Genomic DNA, 11,930 nt, shown 5'->3' on the forward strand with positions numbered 1-11,930 from the left:
TGCGCAGACCTGTCCCTGCGCAGACCTGTCCCTGTGCAGACCTGTCCCTGTGCAGACCTGTCCCTGTGCAGATACCTGTCCTTGTGCAGACCTGTCCCTGTGCAGACCTGTCCCTGCGCAGACCTGTCCCTGTGCAGAGGCTGACTCTGGGAAGTGACAACCAGGACCTCCTGTTCTTCTCCCTCAGCAGTGGGCCCTACCCGGGGCGCCTGTACAACAGGGCTGAGTGCTGCTGGGTGGCCACCCTGTGGTGGGGCAGAACCCTTCCGAAGCTGTCATGTTGGCCTGTGTTTCAAACTGACTGGCCGTGTGGTATCTGTGAAGCTGTGAAGCTTCAGGAACACTGGTAGCTGGCATTGACACCCAGGCGTGGGCTGGGCTTGGTTTTAATCTCAGCAGGGGCATGGCAGCCGAGCGCTGGCTGCCACACCCACAGGGTGCCCTCCTTGTACAAAGAGCCCGGCACCTGTCAGCTTTCAGGGCCCTGTTGGAAAGGCTGCCCACCACGTTCTTCTGCTGGTGGGGAAGGTGGCCACTCACCCAGGCTGGGAAGGGAAGACTGGCATTCAGAGGGGGCTCCTGCCTGCCCCATGTTGGCGTTTGACCCCCGTGCCCGGAGAGGGGCTGTGGCAATCTAGACACCTCCACACCGCCCTCAACTTCAGAAAGCTCCACTTCCTCCTCCCCACCCCCACCTCACCCGCAGAGCTGTACCCCGCTCTCAGCCTGCGGACACTGGCCACTTCCTATAGGGCACTTAACCCAAGCGCAGAGCAACTTTTCCTTGCTCCTAACCGGTTTCCCATCAGCCCCTCTGAAGGAGAACTACCTGGAAGCTTCATGAATCCCTGGGGCAAATGCTCTCAGCTCTCTGCTTACCCGCCCCCACCCCACCCCGAGAAAGGCCTGCTTCATGAATAGGGCCTGGGAGCCCCAATAGGCAAGCTGAAGGCGTGGGGGGCGGGGAGGCTAATTCCTCCAAAAAATAAAGCCCCACAGGAGGGGCACCCTTCCCTTTGAACCCCTAGACTCGGGCCGGACTCTGGACTCAGTGAGACTTGCCCCTCAGGGTCAGGGTGCGGCGCCGGGAAGCGAGGAAACAGACCAGAGTGGGAGAAGGGGACTTTATTGGGAAGGCAGCACCCACATCTGGAGGGTTTGTTCATCCAGGGTCCCATCTGGCTCAGAAGGTGGCTGGGGAGGGTCGGGCTCACCCTGGCTGAAGCATTGCAGAGAAGCAGACCGTGGTGACCAGGGCGCCGCTGGAAGCGCCTGACTGGCCCGCGGATGCCGAAGCTCACTGGTTGCCCCGGCAGCAGACCCTTCATGGGCAAGCCATTTCCCCAGGTGACAGGGAGCCACTGCACAGGGACAGCCGAGCGTGGAGCCAGCTTGTGTGTGCGCTGCGGTTTCTGCCCCTCCCACTCACACCATCGACAGGACTCGGAGGGACAGGGGCTGCGATCTGCGAATCTTCTTCTTTAGCGCCCTGGAGGCCTTGACTCGGGGCGGCCTGGGCCCCACACTGGCCCTCGGGGGCTCTGGGGAAGCTGCGGACAGCCTTCTCGGGTCCCCTTGCCCGGTAGTCCCTTGGCTGGGCACCCAGCTGCCCTCATCCTCGATGTCACTGGACTCTGCATCCCCGAAGCGGTTGGCAGTGTGGTCACTACCACTCTCGTCCTCGCTGGTCTCCGCAATGGGGGAGGGGGGAAGGGGGCCCCTCTCGGCCCAGTTCTTGGGGAGCTGCAATGTGCTGGGGTCACAGGGCCCTGGCCAGGACATGGGAGGCCTACCCCGGGGACGCTGAGCACTCCTGCCGGGAGGCCTACGGAGTACCAGGCCAGGCTGGGCGGGGGTGCCGGCAGGAGGGGCCCTGGCTGAGATCTCCCCGGAGGACTGCCACTTTGGTGGCGCCCCCCTGGCCCGGCTGCCGGCCACCATGGCGAGAGAGATGGCGCCCAATGGGTACAGGGCCTGAGTGGACACATGGCCACCCTCCTGCTGCGTCACCACCAGGGGCACCAGGAAGGGGATGGGGTAGAGGCTGGTCTCAGAGCAGGACCGGCCAGGCAGCCCTGGGCCCATGCCTGCCGCTTTGCCAGTACTGCCTTCCCCGGGATGCCCAGGAGAAGCACCCCATGCCAAAGGCAGCCAAGACACCTCAGGCGCCCCTTGTGGCCTCTCGGGGAGGCACGGGGCCTCTCTGCAGCCCCTCTTCTTGCGCCTGCCGTTCCTGGACTGGACTCCGGGATGGCCAGCTCCCGGCAACTCAGGATGGGCTTCAGCGGTCAGTGAGTGGGCAGGCCGCTCTGTGAGCAGCGAGTGACAGTGGACATCCTCCTTCTTAAAGGACAAGTCAGCCACATCATCCCGGCAGTGGGGGCTGGGGGGCGGTGGCCTGGCTTGGGGGCAGGAACAGGTGGGCTGTTCTTGCTGCAGCAGGAGCTGGTCCCAGGAGGTTTTCTCCAGGAGGCAGCCCTTGGAGGGCACGCAAGATTCTCGAAGGGTGGTGGACTGCTGGCTGTCCCCCAGGGACACAGGTGCAGGCCCCGCGGGGTGCCTCCCGGGGACCCCCCAGCTCTGTGTGCCAGATCCCACTTCCCGGAGCCCCTGAGAACAGCCCTGTCTCTGGAGTCCATTCTGCAGGTCCATACTGCGTCCACCGCCTGCCCACTGAGGTTTGGACTCCCCGCTCCTAGGGGGCCCTCGCTCAGCCCCGCCACAACTCAGGGCCCCTCCTCGCCCCCAATTCCGCTGCAGCAGCTTGTCAATGTAGGCCCCTGCTGGGTGCCCCAGGGAGGCGGGGCGGGGCTGGACAGAGGTCTTGCCCAGGGAGCCAGGACCAGGCGTCCTGGGAGGCTCGCTACTGCCAGCCTTGGGGGTGTCCTTGGTCAGCACGAATAGGGGGCTTTGCAGGGCTACGGCGTGCAGGGGGCTGGGGTAGGGGTACACCTCATTCCCGCGCTCAGAAACCAGGTCACTCTGGTAGGTGGGATCCACCTCGAGGGGCAGGGTGCCGAGGCCTGGGCGGAGCAGGGCGTCGGGGCCTGTTGTCTGAGGGGTCCCCAGCCTGGCTGGCATGAGCCTCTCCAGATCACCTGAGATGGAGGAGATGCACAATCTGTACTACGGGCCAAGGGTGGGGGGCACTGCGCGCTGCATCCTAACCAGCTGCTCCAACAGGACCCTGAGCCCCACCCCAGGCCACCGGCCCCACCCTCCCACCCCCCACACCACCGATGCCGAGAGTCCAGGAGTAGGTCACTTCTCCTGAGACACCCAGGGGTCCAGCAAGTGCAGAAGGCTCACCTCCCCTGAGGCACCCAGGAGTCGGTCAGCCTCCATCCCCCGCCCACCCCAGAGATGCCCTGGAGAAGCAGCTCCATCTCACCTGTGGACACAGGCCTGGCCCGGATCCTGGCCCAGGTCCCTCTGTTAACCTCCGTGTGACTGTCCTCCTGGGGAAGCCTCCCTGGGGGCTGGAGCACAGCATGCACGGTGGTCTCGTCGGCTGAGCGGGGCCGGTACTGGCCAGTGCGGGTCATGGGGGGTTCAACGCCGGGCAGCCTGTGCCGGGCAGGGGCCACAGGCTCACTGCAGATGGAGGTGCAGGAAGTGGAGCGGGAGCAGGAGCCCCCCGCATCGCTCAGCTCATAGAAGCCTGCAGTGAACACGAGCCGAGAGGGGTGCAGCCGCGTGAGTCGGGGGTGACCTAGGGCCCAGCATGCTTCTGAATCCTTCCTGGCTGCCCGGTGGGCAGATATCTCCTGGCCCCTGGGTAAGGCTTGTGTGAGACTATGGGGTCTGCCCCCTGTCCTGGACCTGTGTGATCCTGAGGGTTTGCCCCTGGTGAGGTCTGTGTGGTCTGGCAGATGCAAGGACCCTGGACTGGGCCCGTGTGGTCCCATGAGTACAGGGTCCCTTGGTCAGCCTGACCCCTGGGCTGACTGACCCCGGGCAGGTCCCCAGGACCTGAGTGGTACCTGAGCTGGGCCGGCTGTCGCTGTCTGCAGGCTCGCAGGTGCCCTTGCTCACGCCCAGCCGCAGCTCGCTGATGTGCTGGTCCAGGTGCTCCAGGTGGGTCTTCAGCCCCACGTCCTGCTGCCGCAAACGGGACTGAACAGCAGAAAAAAGAGAAGCCAATTTAGAACCTGGTGTAGAGGTTACACGTTGCCTTGCGATCCTCAGGGTCAGCAGTTCAAAACCACCAGCACCAGCCTGTCTGTGGGAGAGAGACGGGGCTTTCTACTCTCATAAAGAGTTCCAGCCTCGGAAACTTACAGGGGCAGTTAGTCCCTGTCCTTTAGGGTCACTGTGAGGTGGCACCGACTCGATGGCAGTGCGTTTGGTTTGGGTCTGAAGTGCAGACATGAAAACTCAGCCTCATCTTGGGGGAAGGTTCAGTTCTAGTTACAACTCCCGCTGCAGCTGCCTCTGGGCACGGTGTCCTCAGACTGAGGGCTGCAGCCGCCCCACCCCACAGACTGACGGGTGGCACACACAGGCCTTTCTGAGAGATGGGTCTGCACTGGGCAGCGAGCACACACTGTGGGCCTGAGCCCTGCTGGATTTACTGTCCAGCTCACCCCCTCGGGGGGCAGGTTCAACTCGCCCCATTTTCTCACCAGACCACATGGTCCAGGGGGCTTTTCAGGGACAAGACAGGCCCAAGGAAAGAAATAACCCGCACCCTCACCACATCCCCCGCCACCGCACAGCACAAGGAAGGCTCTGACCTTTCACACGTTCCAGGGGCATCCCTGGGAGAAAATGGGATGTTTCTGTCCACCCCTGATGCCCGAGATCACCAGGAGCCAGCCTGGAGGTGAGCCAGGGGGAGGCCCACGAGAAAAGGCACTGGCTAACACTCACTCTGCTGGCAGCAGCTCAGGGAGAAGTGGACGCAGCTATGTCCACCCCCACTGCCTGGCAGTTCATTCCAACCCACAGTTGAACTGCCCATAGATGCCAGGGGCTCGTCTTTACGGACAGAGCAGACAGCTCCATCGTTCTTCCTCAGAGCAGCTGGTGGGTTTGAACCACCGACCTTGCAGCTGGCAGCCGAAGCCTGACCTAGGGTGCCACTACCACCACCACCACCAAGGCTGCCACTGCTGCCAAGCCAGTTCCACTCAGCCACCCTCTTGTGGGTGCTCCAGGCTCTGCATTTCTACGGGAGTGGCTGGAGATTTGAACTGTCAACCTCCTGGTTAGTGGCCTGCTCCACACTCACCATGGGACCTTGTGTGTTTCACCGACCAACCAAGGCACCAGAGGTTCAGTTGCAGAGACACCGAGGGGTGTCCCAGTACTGGCTTACGGACCCAGAGGTGGGGCACTGTAGTCTCCCAGACAACCTGGACAACTGGTACAACATACGACCTACCACCACACACAACACTGTACAACCCACAACCACACACACATCCGATGCCATTCAACCTACAACACACGTCCCACGCCACACAACACCCCCCTGCCCACCCCCACACGTCAAGCGCCAATACCCAGCATGTGAGTGATGTCGGGGCTCTTCAGGCTCCTCTGAGAGCAGAGGCTGGTGGCTTGGCCAGCGACAGAGTGGAAGACCCAGTTAGGATGGGAAAAAACAGGGACCACCCTCAACATCATGAAAACCACCAACCCTCCCGGAATGAGAGGGACAGGAGGGGCCGGAGACACTGGCATAGCTTCCAGCTGACCCATGAATGGGGGCCATCCTTCAGACAGACGGAGCCCAGGCTGTCAATAAGCAGCACCACCAGGAGCAGCCCACCTCAACCAACATGAGCCAAGGGGAGAAGACACTGAGAGGCGTGGAGCCGGGTCCCTAGAAACAGACCACAGGGGACAGAAGTGCCCAGGATGACCCCCATGACCATTGTCACTGGACAAAGATCTCTGAATGGAACCAAACCAAACACCTGCCGGATAGTCGATGCTGACTCACAGCGACCCTACGGACGGGCAGACCTGCCCTGTGGGTCTCCCACACTGTCACTTTTCCTCCAGCCCATCCTGGATCACAGAGACCCTACAAGACAGGGCCGAGCTTCTGAGACTGTATCTCTCTTTTTCTCCTTTGCAACAGCTTCAATGACAGGTAATTCAGAAATCATGCATTCAATAGTTCAACCCCAGCCAGAAGAGTTGTACAGTCCTCACGACAACCAGTTTTAGAGCGTTTTCTTCGTTCTGTGCTCAGTATTAGCTCCCCATTTCCCCCAACCTCTCCTGCTGTGGGAGACGCACCATTGACACCAGGACTGCAGCAATTGCACAGGCGAAGGAACAGCAGTGAGGAGGGGACAGGACCGTGCGTGTTCTGTTGTACATGATGTCCCCGTGCAGTGATTGGTTCCGGTGTGCACAGGGACACCGTGCAGGGTTTGGGTCTGGTGCACATCCATCGGGTCATGAAGGGTCAGAGCCTACGCAATACCACCTGACAACTGGTGCTGTATTCCCAGAGAACCACTGATCTAGTTACTGTCTCCATACATTGACCTACCTTGCATTTCATATACAGAAAAACATTTAAAAAATAATAATAACAAAGTAAAACTGGGGCTGTCACTCTTTATAGGAATAGACAGTCTAGTCTTTCTTCTGAGGAGCAGCTGGTGGTTTTGAACTGCTGGCCTTGTGGTTAGCAGCCCACAGTGAAACCACAATGCCAGCAGGGACCAGAGGCTCTGTGGTGCAAACACTCTGCTACCACCCACCGCGTTGCCTGTCTCCCTCCACCTGGAGGTGCGTGGAAGAAAGGCCTGGTGACCTGGTCCCAATGGCCCTCCCCCTGGAGCACAGGTAAAAGCTGACGCACAGGAGTCTGAACTGACCAGACAGCCACTGTGTGTTGTTGTTGATTTGTTAACTGCAGGGTCTAACAGATTGATTGACGTTTCACCTGTTCAGTTTTTAAAGGCAGGGAGTTTCCATCTGTCCAGACAAAGGCGGGGAGTAATCCTAATGAAAACCACTTTGCTTCTAGCACACTGTCCACCAGGGCCAGCAGGCCGAACAGGCTCGTGGCACATCAATGGTTAAACGCTGGATCTGACCTCTTTCCTCCAAGGCGGGAAGTGTGTCTAGGTAGCCACACCCCCTCTGCTCCTGTCCTCAAACCCTGTTCACACAGGGGAAGAAAAGACCTTCCCGGGGTTTGCACGGGTCAGTGCCGGCTCCCATGTCTTTCTGGTTAGGGGCTGCACCTCATGGAGCACAGGGCAGCCCCCCTCCCCCTGGGTGCCCCAGGTCGGTGTGGCCTCAAGGCCTCTGCCTCCCAGTCCATCTCCCTGGCTCTTGCCCGAGCTGCCCCGTCCTGTGTCCTCAGAGACGGCCGGGACAGAGCAGAGCAGAGAGGCTCAGGAGTCTCAGGACTGTCATCCTCACAGCACAGACAGCCAGGTCCTTTCTCCCGCTGTACCACGCACTGCCCAGTTAGCGAGGCATGGCACGGGGCCACCAGGGCCCCTCTTCTGCCCCTCCGTGGGTCCAGAGTCGGCACAGGCCAGCACTTCTCTGCAGCAGCAAACCCGGTGTTTATCTGCAAATGTCACCGCAGGCCACCGAGCCGTGCCTGTGAGCTTCCACAGAGAGAGTCCCCCCCAGTCAGCCTGGCTCTGTGGTCCAGCCCTTGTCCCTGCCGGTGTGGCCCCTCGGTGCCCCCACCCTCTTCAGGAGCCAGGTGAGCGAGCTGGGAGGCTGCAGGGAGAGGGCATGTGGGCGTGGTATGCAGGGTCCTGCCACACCCACCATACACTTGTCTTGACCTTGGGCAGTGTGACCACCCCCATTCCAGGGGTGCTGTGAGGAGCAAACCCCGTGGAGTCCCCACAGGGGGTGGGGTATCACCAGAGTGCCCCTACTCACTCTTCTCCTGCCGCATCAGCCCCCACACACCCCCTTGCGGGCTGCGGGCTCTGCCCAGGGCCCGGAGCAAGAGGTGGGTCAGAGGGTCACCTGGCATGCTCAAAACCACACTTGGCCACCTGGGGGAGCCCCAAGGAGCACCTCGGGAGAAGGGCCTGCAAGCTCAGGTCCACCCAGAGGGACCTCAGAACAAAGACCTGGTGAGCAGCTTCCAGAACATGGGCCATGGAGCCCCCAGGGAGCACAGGCCTACCCTGACACTCAGGGGCCACTGAACACTGTTCTCTGAGAGCTCGGCGGCGGCGGCGGCACCAAGGGAACGGACCCTGCACAGACCCTGCACCATTGCTCCCCTCAGTGAAGGACTTCCGGGGGCAGGTGGCCCTGCCCTGGGCCACGAGCCCAGGCCGGTCGGCGCCAGGTCAGGAGAATCCACTCAGAGCGCCTCAGGAGAAAGCCCTGGTGATCACTCCCACCAGCCCAGGGCCTTGAAGACCCTGTAAGGTGCAGTCCTGTTCTACACACACACACACAGGCCACCCTGGGCCGGGCTCAAGTCTGCAACCAACAATGACACTTAAAACACGGGGCTCTGGCAGGTGGGGCAGACTCGCTGGGAGAACCAGAGCCAGCTTTGTCCTACGGACGTCTGTCCCTCGCCAGGGCTACAGTCGCCCTGTGCGTCCCAGGTGCTCACCAAGAAGCCTACTGGGGCAGGGGCTCCAAGCCTCTGGGGATAACAGCAGGTGCCTACCAAGACCTGCTCCGCCCCTGGGAACAGAGCTGAGCTTGGGAGCAGGCCGGATCTCCGCTGGTTGCCCTTCTGCTTGCTACTCTGCAGAACAAGCCTCGACCAGAAATCAGCAGGGCTGTGCTGAGAGTGAGGTTTCACGGCTAAGCCCCCGAGCCCTTGCCTGCTCCCGCCCAAGCTCTTCTCCAAGACCAGGCAGCTACACCTGCTCGTGAAGGAGCCACTCAGACCCACCCAGGCCCAGGACCCTCAGGATCCCTCCACCCACTGCAGGGCTGCTGCCAGGGACCAGGAACCCCCTCCCATTCATGCCCTGGGCGTGCCCACTGCTTCAGAGAACATCCAGCGTTGCCCTAAGATGAGCACAAAACCCAAGTCAAACACTGCTGCCATCAAGTCATTCTGACTCGTAGCAATCCTAGGGAACAGGGAGGTGCCGCCCTGTGGGTTTCTGAGACTGGGACTTTTTACAGGAGTAGAAAGTTCTGACTTTCAGGGGCTGGTGGTTTCGAACTGCGGGCCTTGCAATGAGCAGTCGGATGCATCAGCACTGTCCTCTCACCCCCACACCCCGCCAAGGCTCTGCACATTAGCACAGAGCAGTTTCCATGAGCTCAGAAATGAAGTCCTGAAGTCTGAACCACTATCCCGTAGGCCATCCCATCTCAGATGGACCGCACCCCCCTACCCCCCCGCCACAGAGCAGAACCGCCCAGGTGGCTTAGGAACCCGGCAGAGTGGCTGTTGAGTTTGAACCACTGGCTTGGCAGTTAGCAGCCCCAAAGCTTCACCTAGCTGCGTCTCCTGCTTTCCTGTGTCCAGGGCTGCAAGCCACGGATATATTCTTTCAAATAAAACACTCCCAGTAGCGCCAGGGCCCTGGACACAGGCGGTGACAGAGCCGGTGACGGAGCCACGGTGAGTGTGGTCTGTGTGAGCATGGCCAATGCTGCCAACTGCAGATCCACAGTGTCAATTCCCGGAACCTCAGGCTCCTTCTCACCAGAGAAGTCCTGCGTTGCAAAGGGCTAGAGGTACATCCTCCCTGACGCCTCACCTGGCCCCACCTGGCCATGGCTGGGACCAGGGCTGCTCTCACTGTGGGCCCTAGTGGGTACCTGCCCACTGAGAGATGGCTTTCTCTAGATTGTCCTGCATTCTGGAGAGAGTAGCACTCCCTTTGCCACCCTGCCCCCACGTTAGAAAGCTGTGTAGGGACTTCATGTCGGACTGATGTCACAGATCCAATATGTCTCTTTTGATCACCTAATCCACTTGGAGAACCAAGTGCCAAGACAAAGGCAGCGTGTTCCTTCTGGCCCCCACATAAAGCAGAGGAAAAATTACCGAAAAAGAACTCGTGTTTGATCTTTTCTTCCAAACGGCTACTTGTAATTAGAGGCTGGGGCGCAGGCCTGATGGGCCTCTCACTGAAGTCTGGTTAATCATTAGCTGTGTTCCAACAGCCCCTAGCATGCCACACAGGGGTAGCTCACCTCCCTGGAGAGGAGGGCCTAGGGTTGCTCCTGGACTCGCTCTAGTGATTTAAGGACTTGGGGAAGCTGGTTTGGCCCAGGAGGAAGGTTCCAGAACCAGTTCCCCTCAGGAGGGCTGTGCAGACTAGCATGCATCCTTGGGAAGCAGGTGCCCTGGTCCTGCTACGCCCACTCTAAGGTCCCAGGAGCCCAGCTATCCTGGTCTGAAGTCCTAGGCACCCAACTATGCCTGGTCTGAGGTCCCAGGCCCCTGACAAGTGCAGGCCTCTGCCTGGAGTCACCGTACAGTTCCTTCTTCAAAAAGCCCTGGATCAGTCCCTGGGAGACACAGCCCGGCAAAGCAAGGCAGCCCGTGGTCCCTGGGCCACCGGGCCTCACCTTTTCCACGCCCGCTTGCGCAGTCTTGAACTCTGTTTAAAATCATCCCCCAGAAGAGTGGCAAGTAGGCGGCCCAGCGACCACCTCCCATCCTGCACTTTCCTGAGAGAAGAGCTGACCCCAGGCCCTGTAGGGAGGGTCTCAGCCCCAGGAAGCTAAGCAGAGTCCTGCCCACCCAGGAGGAACAGTGGCAGGACGGTAGGCCAGGGAGAGAGGCTTGTCAAGAAGCCTGGCGAGGTCCTGCTACACCTCCAGGTTTGTCGCTCAGGTGACTTCTGGAGGTTGAAGTGACCCCTCAAACTCGCCCTGCACATCTCCCCAGGTACAGGGGTCCCCCTGTGGCACCGCGTCCCCCCTCCGCAGTGAGACCGTGGATCCTGCCAAGGCTCAGAGTCGGGGGGCGGCCACAGAACACCAGGAAGACCCAAAAAGGCGAGAGTCTCTGGACAAGTCTCCTGTCCAAAGGCTCAGGGGTACACCTCAGGGACAGGCAGGCAGGGGTGGTGGACGCAGAGGGTCCCTGCAAGGGCCCCAGGTTCCTGTCCCCAGGCCACTCTGCAGAGGTCATGACCTGGGTCCCGTAGCCCCAAGCGCCACCTGAAAGCACCCTTCACCCCACCACCTCGGCGCTGGTGTCCTACGGCCCTTCCCCGGGGCGTCCCCCTTACCAACTGCTCCTTGAGCGCAGTCAGCGCGCTGTCCAGAGAGCTATCCAGGGCGCTGGGGGCGCGGACGTCCGCGTCGGACGCGGGGGGCTGCGCGCCCAGAGCCCCCCGCACGCGCGCCTGCTGCCGCTCCCGCAGCCCGTGCAGCTCCTGCAGCCCTGCCAGTGCCGCCCGCAGCCGTGCCCCGAGCCGCCGCCGGTCCCAGCCCGCGCCCTGCGCCTGCATGCCAGCGACTGCCGCCTGTGCCAGTGCCCAGAGCCCGCCTGGTCAACGCTCCGACCCGCGTGCCGCCGCGCCGCCCAGCAGGGCGGGACGGGGCGGGGCCTCGGGGCAGGATGTGGCCGGAGTCCAGGGGCCCCGCCCACGGAGGAGCCTGCACCCGCCCCTGTGTGCAATTCCTGGGTACCAGAGGCAGGGCACGCGGGAGAAAGCCAAGGCTGCCTGTCCCCTACAGATGGTTCTCCGGACCCCTGCGGAACATCCCTCATAATCGGAACCCGCTGGGTGGCAGCCGAGGGACCTTCATTTCTTACAGCTTCCAAGAACCCATGTCCCGCTTTCCCCAGGAGCACTCACCGCTTGGGAACCCCAGGACTTGTTAAAAAGTCGTCTTTCTTCCCTTCTGACCCACACGTAACATCATCCATCCGTTGGATTCAGCCGTCAGTGACCACCATCAGTTCTATAATAGGTGTAGGCCCCCTACCCCGCAGCCCTTACCATCAACAGCCGGACCTCCAATCTGCATCCTCGCTACAGCCCGCA

The 11,930-nt window shown here is 61.3% G+C and overlaps 1 protein-coding gene across 1 annotated transcript; it reads right to left on the reverse strand.

Moving 5' to 3' along the window:
* Nucleotides 1–1,110: 1,110 nt before the first annotated feature.
* On the reverse strand, nucleotides 1,111–11,390 carry DACT2 (dishevelled binding antagonist of beta catenin 2). The gene is made up of 4 exons (XM_004702076.2): nucleotides 11,169–11,390; nucleotides 3,984–4,116; nucleotides 3,392–3,661; nucleotides 1,111–3,098 (listed from the first exon to the last, which is right to left on the reverse strand). The coding sequence occupies exons 1-4, from the start codon at nucleotides 11,388–11,390 to the stop codon at nucleotides 1,426–1,428; spliced, it is 2,298 nt and encodes a 765-aa protein (XP_004702133.1). The 3' UTR covers nucleotides 1,111–1,425.
* Between the last annotated feature and the right edge of the window lie 540 nt (nucleotides 11,391–11,930).

The sequence above is a fragment of the Echinops telfairi genome, unplaced genomic scaffold, assembly GCF_000313985.2.
Source record: "Echinops telfairi isolate 266 unplaced genomic scaffold, ASM31398v2 ScPeMD7_3533;HRSCAF=4204_0, whole genome shotgun sequence".
Lineage (NCBI taxonomy): Eukaryota > Metazoa > Chordata > Mammalia > Afrosoricida > Tenrecidae > Echinops > Echinops telfairi.